This window comes from Hyperoodon ampullatus (genome assembly GCF_949752795.1).
Source record: "Hyperoodon ampullatus genome assembly, chromosome: 14".
NCBI classification, from domain to species: Eukaryota; Metazoa; Chordata; class Mammalia; order Artiodactyla; family Ziphiidae; genus Hyperoodon; species Hyperoodon ampullatus.
The window spans coordinates 65,018,151-65,035,160 of NC_136927.1; the positions used below are offsets into that span (position 1 = coordinate 65,018,151).

At 42.9% G+C, this 17,010-nt stretch overlaps 1 protein-coding gene across 3 annotated transcripts in view; it reads right to left on the reverse strand.

The window, feature by feature from the left end:
• The window catches only part of UQCC1 (ubiquinol-cytochrome c reductase complex assembly factor 1), a gene marked incomplete at its 5' end in the record, with an annotated part of 91,107 nt that overhangs the window by 6,079 nt on the left and 68,018 nt on the right, over window positions 1-17,010 (reverse strand). For 2 of the 3 annotated variants that reach the window (XM_079718570.1, XM_079718568.1), the window contains one exon: window positions 3,421-3,498. The exons of the other annotated variant lie outside the window; for it this stretch is intronic. In XM_079718570.1, the coding sequence (XP_079574696.1) occupies window positions 3,421-3,498 (78 nt within the window). The remainder of the gene's footprint in view (window positions 1-3,420; window positions 3,499-17,010) is intronic. 3 annotated transcript variants of the gene reach the window in all.

A 17,010-nucleotide genomic window follows, 5' to 3' on the forward strand; every position in this document is an offset into this window, starting at 1 on the left:
GCACGGTGGTAAGAACGCAGAGTCACAGTGATACAGTCACAGCTCACAAGCAGCTTGCAATCTAGTTGAAGGGACAAAGCTAGAGCACATCAAACAGCAGCACAGAATTAAATCCTGGAGAATGAACAAATGCTCATCTGTGCAGGAGACTGAGGAATAGTCAAGACATGGTTGGTTCCTCAATCTTCAGTCTTAGCTTCTATGAAAACTCCTCAGAGACCTTCCCAGTCCACACTAAGTACACCCACCCCGTTATTCTCTATCACTGTGCTCTATTTGTAATTAGATATTTGCTTGTTTACTTATTTACCGCCTGTCTCTCCATTAAGAGATAAGCTCTGGTAGGAAAGAATCAGACCATGTTTGTTTTATTTACCAGCATATCCCCAGTGCATCACACATGGTAGGCACTTAATAAATACCTGTTAAATGGATGGATGGATATTGAAATTCAGGGTGAAAAAACACAGACCTAGAGAGGTCAGGGAAAGCTCTGTGGAGAAGGGGGCCTCAAGAATGGAGACTATTTGGAGAGCTACAGGACATTCTAAGCAAGAGAGAATAATATTAGTTCACTGAACATTTACAGAGAGAATGCCTACAAAGTGCGAGACCCTGAAATCCTCAGGTTCAAAGCTGACAGCCTCAGCTACTGCCCCCCACACCTGGTTGTCCAGGACAGCCTCAATCAGACACGGCATATCTGTGGAGCAGTGAGGCAAATGGTCTCACTCAGAAAGAAGGCTACACACTGGAGGGCCATGGGAGATAACGGTGGACAGGACATGTCACAAATGGGGACAGTTCACAGAAGGCCTGGAAGTTCCATGGAGGAATTTGGACCTAATGTAGTAGAAAACAGGAAGGTTCCAAAAGTGTTCAGCGTTGGGGCACAATCCAAGCAAGATTCTAGGAAGTGGGTGCTGTAGAACAGCACTGTCCAATCGAACTTTCTGTGATGATGGAAACAATCTACAGCTGCACTGCCCAACACAGTAGCCACTACTAGCCACACACAAGTACTGAGCACTTGAAATGTAACCAGCGTGACTGAAGAACTGCATTTTCAATTTTAATGAATTTAAATCAAAACAGCCACATGTGGCTAGTACTGGAAAGCACAGCTCTAGAAGCTCTAGAACCTTGTGACTCCCGGTGTGGCCTGCAGAATGGCTGCACGTCCCCTACAGCTCGTGGGCCACGCAGAATCGCAGGCCTCACCTCAGACCTGCTGCGTCAGAATCTGAATTTTACCTAGGACTCCAGATGATCTGCATGCACACTAAAATATAAGAAAAACTGTTCCAGAATTACACCTTTAAATTACTTGGGGAACTTTTACAACTACAGATGCCCACCTACAGTTAAATCCAGAACTTCTGAGGGACAGGGCCCAAATAATGGTATTTCTAAAGTGTCCCAGGTAATTAGTCTGTTTCCCAAACTTTCCCACTCTGAAAAGTCACCTGGTGTGCTTGTTGAAACACCAGGCCCCACTCCCACTGAATGGGAATACTTAGTGCAGTTCTCAATAATTAGATTTTAAAAGCACCCCAGGTGACTCTTGCACTCAAGCATGTTTCTAAGATGGCTCTGCCAAGATGGATTTGGGATGGGGGTACAGAACATCTTTATTGATGTGGGTGAAAGGAAACAACGGAGCCATCTGCAACAAAGACCGCAAACAAATGCTAAGAGAAAGAAAATTATATTTCTTCAATTCTAAGCCTCATTCTTTTATATACTGTAAGGTTTCTGCAATCAGAATGTATCTAATTTAACAACTGATGCATAGATTTAAGCAGTGTTTCTCAATTCCCACCCCACAAAGCTCATATTGAATTAATGATGTATGCAGACTTAATTGCTCTCTTATAACTGAGGATATTTAGTAGACGGGGAATTGGGAAACCTCCATTTTAACTAGTCCTATGACCCTAAGCAAATCATTTAACTTAATGTTTTTGTAAGCTCATGTCCTAGCTTTGATTATTATCTTCAGGCTGATAACATGTCCTCCAGCCCGAACTCTAGTTTCTTACTTTCACCCTTTATGCATTTCTTCCCTTCTTCACTCTTCACCTGCCATGTGCCAAGCACCATGCCAGGCAACAGAAATACAGAGTAGACACTGCAACTACACAGGAGAAATCCTCACCCAGTGGGGTGACAGTTAGTGCTAATGCAGCAAGTGCTGTGGAGCCCAGGAAGGGCAGAAGACGTTGAGCCTGGGGGAAGTTCTTGGGCCTGTGTCCCAGAAGGGGTGATGCTTGCATTAAATCTGAAGGTAACCACAAAATGAATATAAAAGCACATGGTTTGTTAAAAAGAGGAGGAATGATGAATCCTGGTGGTATGCATACAGGTTCATTACACCATTCTTTTGCCTTTTCTATGTGTCTGAAATTTCTATAACAGTTGAGGAGAAAAAGATGAGAGAGATGCTACAGCATGGATGAATCTTGAAGACATTATGCTAAGTGAAATAAGCCGATCAGAAAAGAACAAAAACTGTACGACTCCACTTATATGAGGTACTTAGAGTAGTCAAAACTATAGAGACAGAAAGCAGAAGAGTGGTTCCCAGGGGCTGGGTGGGGGAGAGAATAGGAGAATAGTGTTTAACGGGTACAGAGTTTCAATTTGGGAAGATCAGGAAAAGTCCTGGAGATGCTCAACAATGTGAATGTACTTAATGCCACTAAAATGTACACTTAAAAATGGTAAATTTTACGTTATGTAAATTTTACAATAAAAAATGAGATAGATCTAAATGTTCTCATGTAGAAGGATACCCAAGATATATTGCTCAGTGAAAAAAGCAAGTTGCAAAACAGTAGTATATGCAATGTAACTTACATTTGCATGAAGAAAATAAATACATAGGTGCTTGTGTATGCACAGGTAACACTTGTAAGGACACCCAATAAACTATTAACAAAGTTTTCCTCTGGGACAGAGAATTGGGCAGGAGAGGAAAGGGCCCTTTTATTTTTTATTTCAACCATTTATGCACAGTTTTATGAATTTTTAAAATGAGTATGTATTGCTTTTATAATTAAACCCCCAAAAAAGTGTGTGATTTGACCGTGATGTTGATGTGTGCATGTCTTCCTCTCTCTGAACGCATCTGGGGCTGAGACTATGACTGATTTGCCTTTGTCCCTCCATCCAGCACTCCACAGGCAATCAATAAATGCTCTGACCATATTGCATAGTGCTTTCTCTCTCAAGTGCTAGGCAAACTGCTGGGCACACTCATTCTAGTTGCTGAGTCAGCGAAGGTGAGGAAACAGTAAAATACTAAGCCATAATGGCAGGCAGTGATGGTGGCCCCTGAAGCTTCTCTCAGAGGCTCTCATCAAATGCCTTTGTTGGGGGAGGCCATTGTTCTGCCTAAGGCTTGGTAAATAAGCTTACCTCATCATATCCCAAGATTGCCACATAGAAATTATTTGTCATAAGCATCATGTTCTTCTTCAGGATATAGGAATTAACCTACAGAAACAAAATGGCAAAAACAAAAGTATAAAAGAAAGGAAAAAACCAAAAAGTATGCTCTTAACTTAGCAGAACAGAGAAAGAGGGCCCCTAACAGGTCAAACTGCCAGTCCATCCCCATTTCCCTGATCTGTCAGGATTCTCCCCAATTTGACAGCTTCTTTTAGATGCTGGTCCCAAATTATACAAAGCAGTAACTCAGTTTTATGAACTGAGCCCCAACTACGCATCGGGCTTTGTGCTAGATACTATGAATACAAATTAAAAGAAACGCTTCTTGACGGGAGGAGCACACGGTCTAGTAAAAACAGACATGTAGAAAATAATCACACTGCAATGTACTGCCTCAAATTCTATCCCAAAGGTGGTGAGTGATAAATACATGTCAGTACAATGGCCTCCACTTGGTGGGGCTGGGAAGAATTCTCTAGGAGGTAATGTTTAAGTGGACCTCAGAGGAGGAGGGGTCTGACAAGAGAGGGTTGGGGGGAGGAAAGAGGACATTCTAGACACAGGGAGTAAGCTGTACAAAGTGCAGGGGCAGGAAAGAAAACGGGGAGTGCCAGGGAGGATGAATGGGCAGGAACACTGGAAAGGTAGGTTGGGACCAGGTTAGGAAATGTCTTAAGGGTTTCTCAAAGGAGCTTGTTGTAGTGAAAGGACAAAAGAAGGAAGTGGTCAGAGGTGGGAAGAGGAGGAAGAGAGGCAGGGCTGTGAGTGAGATGCTGAGGAGAAAGGTGGGCCCCTGAGGCTGTGGACAGGAGGGGAGAATAAGCCGGGCTGAAGAAGTAAGACTGTTCATGTGAATGGACTGTTTTAGAAATGCAATGCCAGTGAGACCGTGGAGACTCAGGTAGAACTCCTCTCAGAGAATAGCCAGTGAGCCTTCAGAACCTAGAGTGCAGTTCATGGAATCTCTTCAATAGGATAAAACTCTGACCTCCGGGAATATGCGAAAGGAAAGGGTACCGTATTTCATTCCTCTCTGGGATCCCAGCAGAAAACCTGGTGTAATGTGTAACACATAGAAAGGACTCGTTGACTATTTAAACTGACAAGTTTTAGAAACACCCCGAAGTCATCTGGAACTTTACGTGGAGAATAAGATTTGTGCTTAACAACCATGACCATTGCCCACCATCATTTCCTCCATTTACTGAGCACCTGTTATGGGCCAGATGCTTTATGGACATCATCTCCTCTAACTGTCACCGGGGCTCAGAGAGGCAGATACGCTATAGTCATGCGTTTATAGACACAGAAAACTGAGACTCAGACAGGTGAAGTGACTTGCTGTAGATCCCACAGCAAATTAGTGATAAATCCTCCAGGTCAGTCTGAATCCAAAGTCCATGTGCCTGACATTCCATCAGGTTCCTGCCTGCAGGAAGATAATTTTACTTTGGATAATAAATCAAATACTGAATGATTTCATCCTGTGGTTCATAACTGGGCTCTGAAGGAGGGCAGAAAGGAGTAGTGAAAGGATCTGGATTTAGTCAGAAAACTGGGTTCAAGTCATAATTCTGCTGTATACATAAGACGTGATCTTGGGCAAGTCACGTAACCACTCTGAGTCTATGTCCTTGTCTTTTCAATGCCCTATACAGAGAGCTGGTTTGTAGAGCAAATGAATTAGCATGCACTTCATTCACTCATTCATTCATTCACTCCCCAATGTACACTGAACGCCTTGGTAAGCTGCAAAGTGCTGTGCAAATGCAAGGGATTATGAGTAATACCTTCGGGTTTGTTTATATAAAACTACAACCAGCTCCAATACTTTATAGTCGTGGACAATTTTCAAAAAGGGAAAGAGAACTGTGAAGCTCAAGACTGGAAAATGTGAGATTGGATGCAGCTGTTTATGAAATCCATGACCTTTCCCACCCCACCTTCACCCTAGGCCAAAATAGCCATCCATCGTCTGTGTTCCCAGAGCTTTCTGTCTACACTTCTCCTGGGGGCACAACACAGTTTAGAGTTGCTTTTGTACCTGTCTCTCCCACTAGTTTGTGAGCTGCTCAAAGATCATAAGAAACTGTCTGATGAATCTCAGCACCCCTGACACCTAGGCCAGGGCCTGGTCAGAGCAGGGTTTGAGACTGGCATGCTGATGACTGAAGCCTCACAAGGCCTGAGTATCACACATAGTGTGTTCTATCCAATAATATCCTTTTGTTTGTTTCCTTTTTTTTTTTTTACTGCTGAGTACCTTCCATGTTTCTGAAATTTCAGAACTGCCAAACTTTTTACTGCACCATCCTTCAGAATGGGCTAAGGTAAAAGAAGAGTCAAGGAACAAGCCAGAGCTAGAGTTAATTCCTTCTGTAATGAGAGGATGGGACTACAACCCAGATCTGTTGATGCCCATCTTGGGGCTCTCCCTACTCCCATACTAGTCGTTCTCCTAACTGTGCAAGAAGAACCAGAGCCACAAAAGGACAATGTCAGAGAAGTCAAGCACAAAGGCAGCATCTCTCAGAGGTAAGCATTCACTGAACCTGCTCAGCAGAGCTGGCTTATGTGTTGCATCAAGCCAGTAAGCTTTAGAGCTGGAAGGGCCCTCAGATATCACCTAGCTCATCCCTTTGAGGAAATGGTAAACTGAGACCCAAAAGGAGAAGGGACTTGTTCTGCAGGTCACAAGAACCTGGTTTCTGGACGAATGCTTTCCCTATTTCACCATCTGCAGGGCATTTCCAGAGATCACCAACACATTAATCTGCAAATTTCAATTCCAGCTTTCCAACAAGGCTCATTTACATACAAACATACTTTCTCCTCTTGGAATGCACCTGCATTCTGGCTGGCTACTGCCCAGAAAGAATGGAGAGCAGGAGTAGAATTCCTTATTAGCCAGGATCCTCTACCTCCTGGTCCTATATTCTAACTCCAGTGACCTATAAGCTGCCTCTCCCCCTCACCTCTAGCTGAGAGATGGCAAGCTGCCACAGCTAGAAATGGTTTTCAGATATCATCACCCAGGCTGGATTAGATCATGAAAAGGACCCTTCCTGGAAGAGGGTGGAAGCTCCATCAGTGCAGACACATGATCTGTAGGCAACAGGTGAGGGTGAGAGCATCTTCCTAAACTACTGGACTCGCCCTGAAGGGCCCTTCTAGCCAGCCCAGCAGCCAAGGGGAGCTGGATAGTCCCTCTGGTGAATCTCTGTTGGGACCTTATTCCCTCACTTAAGCTTTTGTTTGCTGGTGCGCAGGTTCTGTGTCCTCACTGCCAGATAACTCCATACGGAGCACCCTGCCCATGAATACATAGATGGACAAACCGGATGAGAAACTCTCCCTGGTTAGCATTGGGTTGTTCTCTGATTAAACTCTTATCCTTTCCACAATGCTTTGCTTTTTAATAAAAACCCATACATAAGGGGCTTCCCTGGTGGTGCAGTGGTTAAGAGTACGCCTGCCAACGCAGGGGGCACGGGTTCGAGCCCTGGTCCAGGAAGATCCCACATGCCGCAGAGCAACTAAGCCCATGCGCCACAACTACTGAGCCTGTGCTCTAGAGCCTGCAAACCACAACTACTGAGCCCGTGTGCCACAACTACTGAAGTCTGCGTGCCTAGAGCCTGTGCTCCGCAACAAGAGAAGCCATCGCAATGAGAGGCCCTCACACCGCAACGAAGAGTAGCCCCCGCTCACCACAACTAGAGAAAGCCCATGCACAGCAACAAAGACCCAACGCAGCCATAAATAAATAAATTAATTTTAAAAATCTATTCAAAACAAAACAAAACAAAACAAAACCCATACATGTAGCACCACCACAAGGAAAAGGTTCCTTTTATATCAGTTACTCATATTTTCCCATTTATTTAAGCTATTAAAATTCATGCAGATATTTATAAGCCATCAGGATTTAGTGACTGGTATTACTGAATGTTTAATAATAAACTAAACAGAAGAAATCAGAGGGTTAAATGATGACTGCAATTCCTGTAATGACTTAATTAAATTTTTACTGAGTACATAAACTATGATGTCATTTCTAGCCAACCATGGGTCTGCTTTCCTAGCATGTCACAGGGTGGGAGCACTCAATAGGAGGCGAGGCTAAACGAGCAGCAAGTCTCGGCTGTAATGGGGAGGGGAGCAAGGCCCATGTGGCACACTCAATAAATTATCCGTTCATTTTTAAACAAAGTCCACAAGTTATAATATATTTGCCATGCACTTTTTATGACATAATAAAAATGTTACCTTAAGGATTACTTAACACATACTACAGATGTTATAGCAGAGGCAGGCACAAGGGGCAAAGAAAACAAACATGAGCAGGCCAGGGACAGGTCCTGGAGTTTACATCCCAGGGAGAACAGCACAGTATATTAAAAAGGGAATGCAAAAATGGTCAGGGAGGGGGGCATACAAGAGTTCAGGGTTACTAATCAGTAGATTAATGAATGAGACAACCAACGGGGAACACAAGTAAAGCAATAATGAATCTTGCAAGGCACATGTTTAACTAATGTACTATTCTCAAGGAAGAATATTTGCTTTAAAGAGATGCCAGTTCATCTGAGGCCAATTCACTGCCCTCTTTCCCCTTTTCCCTGTTGCTGCTCTTAAAGACATTTATGTGACTGCTTAACAGAGGAACCAGATTATGTGGACGGAGGGTCTGAAGGAGGATCAAGTTTAAACTCCTCTGTGAGCTCTGGAAGGTTTTTCGTGATCTGTTCTTGGTCATCTTTCCTGCCTCACCTCCTCCCACCTCCCCACTTTTATCTCACCCTCAGTCAGAGTAAACTATGTGCAATTTCCACAAACATGTCATGCTCTCTTATAGCTCTCAGGCACACTGCTGCCAGGAATCCCTCTCCCTTCTTTATCCACTGGGATGCTAACTCCTTCTTATCCTCTAAGACATAACTTACAAATTATATCTTCTGAAAAGCCTCCTCTCTCCCCAGTCTACAAAAGTGTCTCAGAAACAGTTCCCATAATTCACTGTTTACCATGTGCCAAGAACTACACTAAGAGCTTTATACATATGAGCTCACTTAATCCTTCCCAGTGACTCTCTGAGATAGGTGTTATTACTGTCCCCACTTTAGAGAAGAGGAAACTGGTGTTTGGGAAGGTTAAGGTTATACAGCTAGGAAATAGTGGGTCAAGACTAGAATACAGAGCAGTTCAATTCCATTGCTTATCTATGTTGGAACAAACACCATAAATAATGTGGCTGCCCTTTCGTATGCCCTATACCTCAGGTTACCTGTAGAGGCTGGGCGAATGCTACTATGGTCTTGGGTAAACACAACGCAGATACTCCCGATCACAATGGTAGCTAGAGATGGGCTACGAGATGGGTGATCAGTGGCCAATTACTAATACGTCATACATTTCTAGCATAAGCTAAGCCCCACTCCTGGGTAAACTGGAGGGAAAAAAGTATAATTATGGTGTAGGAGGGAAGAATGGAAGAAGGTTGGTATGGGTAACACAAAACTGATGAGAATGAAGATAAGAATAAACTTTAAGGCTACTGAGGCAAAGCTGCTAACAGTAGCAGGCTAATAAGGATTTGTTGCAATGAGTGAATGATAAAGCGTGCCTAGAGTTGCTGACTGAAGCATAAGGAATATATCAAATTCACCATAAGGCTACAATGCAGCACAAAAGATAGCAGGTCAGGTTTTAGTGTCTTTCTAGGGGTTAGTAATGACATCAGCAACACTTTGCAATGTCAACACCACAGGCTACAGTCACTGAATGGCAATAAACTAGTGTGCACTGAACATCAGCCAGTCTATTTTTTTTTTTTTTTTTTTTTGCGGTACGCGGGCCTCTCACTGTTGTGGCCTCTCCCATTGCGGAGCACAGGCTCCGGAAGCGCAGGCTCAATGGCCATGGCTCACGGGCCCAGCCGCTCCGCGGCGTGTGGGATCTTCCTGGACCAGGGCATGAACCTGTGTCCCCTGCATCGGCAGGCGGACTCTCAACCACTGCACCACCAGGGAAGCCCCAGCCAGTCTATTTAAATTTAATGTTAGAAATGAGCTCACTGTGCAATATTATATGAAATACACAGAAACGGGTGAAAGTCGATAGAAAGAGAGAAGGGCACATGGAGAGACCAAATACACATGTGTGCATGTAACTCACTCGCATTATGACTAAAAGATCTACTGAGGCTCTTTCAGCAATGATCACAAAATACAACAAATAAAACTCTCTGTGTGCGTGCGTGTGTGTGCATTTGGCAGGTCCAGAGAAAACTGTGTTAATACCAAGAAGAAAGAAAAGGAAAAATAATAAAATATGAAAAGATGGACAATTTCTTTTCCTTTTTTTAGAAAATGATGTGAACATATGAGTATAGCATGTTCCAGCTGTGATGAAAAGCCAACCTAAACAAGGCATGAGATAATCCTTACATCTCATTTTAATAAATCACTTCAAACTTTTAATGCACCAGAGAGGCTTGCTACATTGAAATGCCTTTTAAAATACTCTTCCTTATTATTTATTTATTTATTTATTTATGTGTTTTGAAAGTCTCAGTTTTATTGCTTGGGATCTGAATATTCAAGATCTGCATAGCTTGATATGGTCCTGAAAAACAAGGTACATGGTTGCTATTTTCTCAACCTTAATTTCTAAATGGTTACAAAGCACAGGAGCCTTTTCCTCAGGCTTGGAAAACAGCAAAGCAAGAGATGGCTGTCCTTGGAAATTATAGTCATTTACCCTCTTAATAAGGCAGTCAAACATACCAGTAAGCCTGTAATCACCTTGAAAAGAAGCTGATGAGGTACATTAAGGTCCTGGGAAGATCAGACTATCACGCCAAGTTCATTTTCTTCCATGCCAAGACATACAACTGAGGGAGATAGCTCTAATCTACTCTGATTTCCAAAGTTTTTGATTGTATCCCACAGGACAAGTCTCATGCACTGTTGTCCCAATTCTATAAACAAGGAAACAGAAGCTCAAAAATGCTGAGTAACTTGCCCCAAAGTCACACCCTGCTTGTGTGCTGGCAGTGTTGGAATTTTTATCTCAGCTGGTACCTAAATCTAGTGTCTTCTCTACACTGTCACACCTTTCTGCTTCTGATGAGTCATATCAGAAATGGAGAATCACATAAGCAAAAATTGCTAATTTCAGTATGCTGGAAAACAAAAGTAAAATGGAAATGTCCCTGAAGTATTGAAAAATCATCCTAGAAACTGAGATGAGATTCAACAAGGTCAGATGCACAGTAGCATGTCTAGGCCAAAATAAATAAATAAGTAACAGGATGAAGGAAGGGTCTGAGTATGTGGTCATAATTAAGACCTAGAGCAAATCCCTGATCATGAGCTGATAAATGAGAAATGTGAAAAGGTAATCATAATTGAATACATCAAAAGAAATGCAATATACAAAGCTCAGAAAGTTTTCCTTCCTCTATTATTGTAATAGTCAAGAGTCTTTGTTTTAGCTACAGTACTTAAGAATAAACACGAAGAAACCAGAGGAATTTCAATGAAGAATGTCAGATTGGAATGATCACATTGGGTTGGCACTGGTCACAAGCCAGGACAGTCGATTCTATGGCCAACAGAAACACCCAGAGGCTGTTCCATGGGTTGGCCTGGTTGCTTACATCATCAGCCTCAATGGATCAGTAGATCTTGGAAGTATTCTGATGTTGTCTAAGGTGACAATCACTCACTCTCTCAGCATCCCTTCCTTAGAGCCCGCCTACTCCTCTCCAACTCCATATGAGTCAGTAGGCTGCTGATCCTAGAACCATGTCCCCTCATCACAGAGAGGGGCCCAGAGTCCAAGCTAGTCTAATGAGACTCATTTCTGAGTAGAAACATCCAAAGATAAAAGACAGCTAAAACTGGATCATCCCAAAGAGATTACTAAATTCCTATTACTTTTTTTTTTTTTTTTTTTGCCGTACGCGGGCCTCTCTCACTGTTGAGGCCTCTCCCGTTGCGGAGCACAGGCTCCGGACATGCAGGCTCAGCGGCCATGGCTCACGGGCCCAGCCGCTCCACGGCATGTGGGATCTTCCCGGACCGGGGCACGAACCCGTGTCCCCTGCATCGGCAGGCGGACTCTCAACCACTGCGCCACCAGGGAAGCCCTAAATTCCTATTACTAATACTAGGATCCCTGAGCTTCCTTGTATCTTTCCTTCCTGAGGCCTGCTGTTAAACTCTCCTTTCCATTCTGTGAGCTTTAGTTAGCCCCCAATGAACTCCTTTGTTTGCTTAAATTAGCTGCAGTCTCTGTTGCTTGCAATCAATGGATATACTGTCATTCATCAACTCAATAAAACCTCTCCATAATAATAACATTAGCTAACAATTAACATTTGTTGAATGTCTACCATGTGCCAGAAACTATATTAAAAACTTTATATGTGTTATCTCTTTAATTTTCACAATAATCCTAAAAAGGGGGTGTTACTGTCATTTTATAGAAAAGGAATCACTCCGTTTTCTGTGAAGTCTTTCAAGCTCCCCAAAGCTTACTGCTTTTTCCTTCACATGGTTTTTAATATTTCCACCAGGAAGATGCACTGTATTATTTTAATAATCTGTTTACAGGTTGCCCCTCCCCCACTGTATTAGAGCATGAGCTCCTTGAGGGCAAAGATGGCACACTGCTCAGCACATGTCTGTAGAATGAATCGATATAATATTTCCTGTCATAATTACCTCTTGTATTATTGATGCCCACGTACCTTTTACAAATTTTAAGAAAGCTCCCTGAATACAAGGATTTGGGAAGGGGTTGAGCAACTTTGTATACGTGCTGCTACTGTTTTCATGGTTTTCAAACACAACTCTGCTCTAGCCAGAAGAGGTTCAACTCCTGTCCTTTTAGTCTATTTTCACATGGCCTCTGAAACTCCACACCTCTCTCAAAGCAATCTCTTCCACTGAAAAAAGTTTCAAGACCACTTCTAGTTCCACTACTACCATCTAATAGAGTTCTAGATTTGGAGGCAAAATACATACACAAGGGAATTCCCTCGTGGTCCAGTGGTTAGGACTCCACGCTCTCACTGCGGACGGCCTAGGTTCAATCCCAGGTCAGGGAACTAAGATCCCACAAGCCGCATGGTGCAGCCAAAAAAAATAAAAATTAAAAAACAAACAAACAAAGAACCCAAAATACATACACAAGCAGTTTCAAGTAAAAAGGAGACTTTATGACTGAAAAGAGAAGGAACTTCATGATTGCCAGGGTAAGAAAACACAAAGTGGGCAATTGAGTTTTCCTCTCTCATTAGTCACTCTAACAAGATAATAGCCAACTAACTCTCTGATGTGAACAGATCAAACATGAACAAACCTTTGATCCCTGCCTGCTCTATAACAAGTACTATGGAAGAATAATTAGGAAACTAAGAAGTGCTTTTCTGCTGATATTTCCAAGTTTAAGAAAGGACTTATGCCCTGCAAACAAGTGCCAATGCATGAAAGTTTTGATCAGGATTTGGTTTTCTGTCGTTAAATACAAGATTTGGAAAGTGAAAACAGTCTAACTTATTAATGCCACGGGGTGCGACCAAAAAAAAAAAAAAATCCTATGACAGACAGTGGTGACGGTTACACAACATTGTGACTATATCTAATGCCACTGAATTGTATACTTATAATGGCTAAAATGATAAATATTATGTTATATATATTTCACCACAATAAAAGATAATTCCAACTACAAATGGTTCTTCCCACACAAGTATTTCAGGCTGCGACTTAACCATGTGTATGTATATATTAAAGCCTCTCATGATACTTCTCGATTTTGAGCAGTAGTGTCATGAAGTAATTTACGTTCCTTGCTAGACCATAAGCTGTCTGGGTGCAGAATTCTACATTGCCTTGCACGCATTTGATAAGTATATATTGAGTGCCTACCATATTCTAGGCATTGTGGTACATGCTGGGCATAAAAGATGAATAAAACACAGAACCTGTTCTCAAGAAGTTTGTAATCTCATATGAAATGACATACAAATGATTGTAACAACATACTGTATGTAAAAAATGGCAGTGGTGAGTCTGGGGGCTCAAAGGCTTCAGAGATGAGGTAACATTTATTATATTGGCTATTAAAGGATGACAGGGATTTGTACTTTTTAGACAGAAAAAATAGTATGTGTAAAGCCACAGAGAGGGGAACAACTACAGCATCCTCAGAGGAAAATCTGTAACAAAGAGCTCATGATGGGACGAAGCAGAAGGTAGAGCTGGAAAGGCAGTTTACGTTTGACTGTAAATGGCCCTGAATGCCACATGAAGGAAAGACAAAGAAGAGTTTTTAGCACAGGGAAGCTGCACGGATAGATTTGTTGTTACTGTTATTTCACTGAAGTATAGTTGATTTACGAAGCTGTGTTAGTTTCAGGTGTACAGCAAAAGTGATTCAGTAATATATATATTACTGAATATATATATATGGATAATTAACAATATATATATTCTTTTTCAGATTCTTTTCCATTATATATTATTACAAGATATTGAATATAGTTCCCTGTGCTATTGGATAGATTTGTTTTTGAAAAGTAACCCGGGACTTCCCTGGTGGTCCAGTGGTTAAGAATCTGCCTGCCAACGCAGGGGACACAGGTTCAATTCCTGGTCCGGGAGTATCCCACATGCTGCAGAGCAACTAAGCCCGTACGCCACAACTACTGAGCCTGTGCTCTGGAGCCTGCGAGCCACAACTACTGAGCCCACGCACCGCAACTACTGAAGCCCAAGTGCTCTACAGCCCATGCACTGCAACTACTGAGCCCTCGTGCTGCAACTACTGAAGCCCGCGCACCTAGAGCCCGTGCTCCGCAACAAGAGAAGCCACCGCAATGAGAAGCCTGCACACCACAACGAAGAGTAGTCCCTGCTTGCCACAACTAGAGAAAGCCCGAGCGCAGCAATGAAGACCCAGCGCAGCAAATAAATAAATAAATAAGGGGGAAAAAAGAAAAGTAACCCAGCAAGTACAAACCATAAAGCTGGGGGAAGAATCGGAGGCAGGAATCCCAGAGGAGGCTGCTGCAATGGCTCAGGTGAGAGTTGGTAAGAAACTGAATTAATGTAAGTGGCGAAAGGAATAAAGAGGAAAAAGTCCAGCAAGATCAACAGGATTTGATTATGAAGTGAATGTGGAGCAGAAGGTGAGGCCATGGCTCACACCTAATCAGACTTCACTGAATGCCAGCTGAAAAAAAGAATGCAACAGTTATACGCAATCATAGGCTGATGACTTTCTGACCCTGGCAGCGCTAAGTGTAGACAACCAGTCTTGTAGGGTTTTAGCAATCACGGTGCCCTCAATGTCTCCTATGTTGTGGTAATGGAAAATCTTACTTGGACAAGATGTAATATGAGCAAGATGTGTATTTAGCTTGAGCCCGCAGGCGTCTCCAGCAGAGCAGCAGTATAGCACACCAGGGCCTAGGAGCCTGAGCCCCTTTCCTAGTAATTTGTTCACCACGTGTCAGTGGCTGTCATTCGTCTGGGTCCTCTGCGTTCTACCTGCAGCCATGAGGTCTGATTTCTGTCAGCAAGAAGATGCTGACACACCTAGGTTTCCAGAGACACTTGCAGGCTCCCAATTGCACCCTGGACCTCATGACTGTATTTATAAGTGCAGAAAAGCTGCAGGCACAACTTTGCTTTTTTAATGATTTTTTATTAAGTTTAGGCAGACTGCGGACAGTGGAGAACTAGAGGATGCTTGCTCCTCATCAATGCTGGCTATCTCAGATGCACAGACATATACCCAAACAGCTGAAAATGGATAATTAACAAGTTTGAGAGTTCTTTGTGAATGGAGCCTGGGCACTGTCACTTTTCCTGGGTGCTGAGGATCTAAACAACCTAGAGGATCTAGAGGCAACACTGAGCTCACAGGCCCCAGCCAGAGTCCTTTCCCACTCAGAGATTTTAAGACAGACACCATGTTACCTGGACAGCAACATTTTCTTAGACAATCCAAAATCTAGCCCCTTCCCGACCTTGAGATTGGAAGCCCTTTTATCAAACAGACCTGAATTCTCCTTCTCTGCAGTAATAGGGAGCAAAAGAGATGGGAAACCCTAATTAACTGAATCACACATGTTAACTGGTGACTCCAGCTGGGCAGAGGAGGCCAGACAAAAATCTATAGCCCCGAACAATAAAGTGGATATTTCCATTGTTCTGTATGGATCACAGAATGCTTGTCTTTTACTGTTGTTTCCTTACTGCTTACTGTTCAGCACCATACAATTTCCAAAATACTGACTCTGTGGTAATCTGAGAAAGAAGCTGTTCCCTGCTGTAGAGATGAGGAAACAAAGGCTCAGAAAGGTCAGATGACTCACCTAATTATCACTCAGCTCATAAATGCTCTAGATGTTTACAGAAACAAGGTATTCTGACTCCTAGTCCAACATTCTTTTACGACTCAAACAGAATTGTCATTCAGCTGATAGTTTATAGAATCTTGTAGAAGTATCCTGGGAATGGCTGAGCCTGGATTCTGGGTAGGAGTGATATGATCACTCCTGCTCAAGTAATGAGGAAGCCAAGGGTGAGGCAAGGAGTAACGTCCAAATACCCGCTGAAAACGGAATGGACGCTTGGCCTTACGAGCTCTGAGAGTGACCCCATCTCTATAGGGTAATCCTTTTTTGTCCTCTTTTTTCTGTACAATGTTCTTAAAAGGGTAAGCATTTTTCAAAAAACATAAATTTATTTATTAATTTTTGGCTGTGTTGGGTCTTCACTGCTGCGCACGGGCTTCCTCTAGTTGCAGCGAGCGGGGGCTACTCTTCATTGCAGTGCGCGGGCTTCTCACTGCGGTGGCTTCTCTTGTTGCAGAGCACGGGCTCCAGGCACACAGGATTCAGTAGTTGTGGCTCGTGGGCTCTAGAGTACAGGCTCAGTAGTTGTGGTGCACAGGCTTAGTTGCTCCGTGGCATGTGGGTTCTTCCCGGATCAGGGCTCGAACCCGTGTCCCTTGTATTGGAAGGCAGATTCTTAACCACTGCACCACCAGGGAAGCCCAAAGGGTAAGCATTTTATAAAGGAAAAAGAAAACTGCTGCTGGAATGCTGTATCTGTTAAAGAGATGCTCTCTCTAGTGATCTGTATTCAAATCCCACTCCAGCCTAAGAAATACTCTGAAATCTAAGCAAATTCTGGGCCCAAGCAGCTCCATTTCCCCATCTTGTGACTCTAGAAGACAAATCTCTGAGTCTCAGTTTTTCCATTCAAACTATGCAAAATTGCCTTGCTTTTTTCTTTTTACATTATCACATGAGATAAAAATGCTTAACAATAAGTAGTAAAGTTTATACAGCAAACACCTATCTCGGTCGCAGGTACTATTCAGAGAGTCTCACACATGATAGCTCATTTATTCTCTACAAAGCTGTAAGGTGAGGCAGGTAACATAGCTATCCCTATTTTACAGACAGAAAAACTGAGGCACAGAGATTAAGACTTTGCCCAGGGTCACACAGCTGGGGTGGGACCTGAGCCC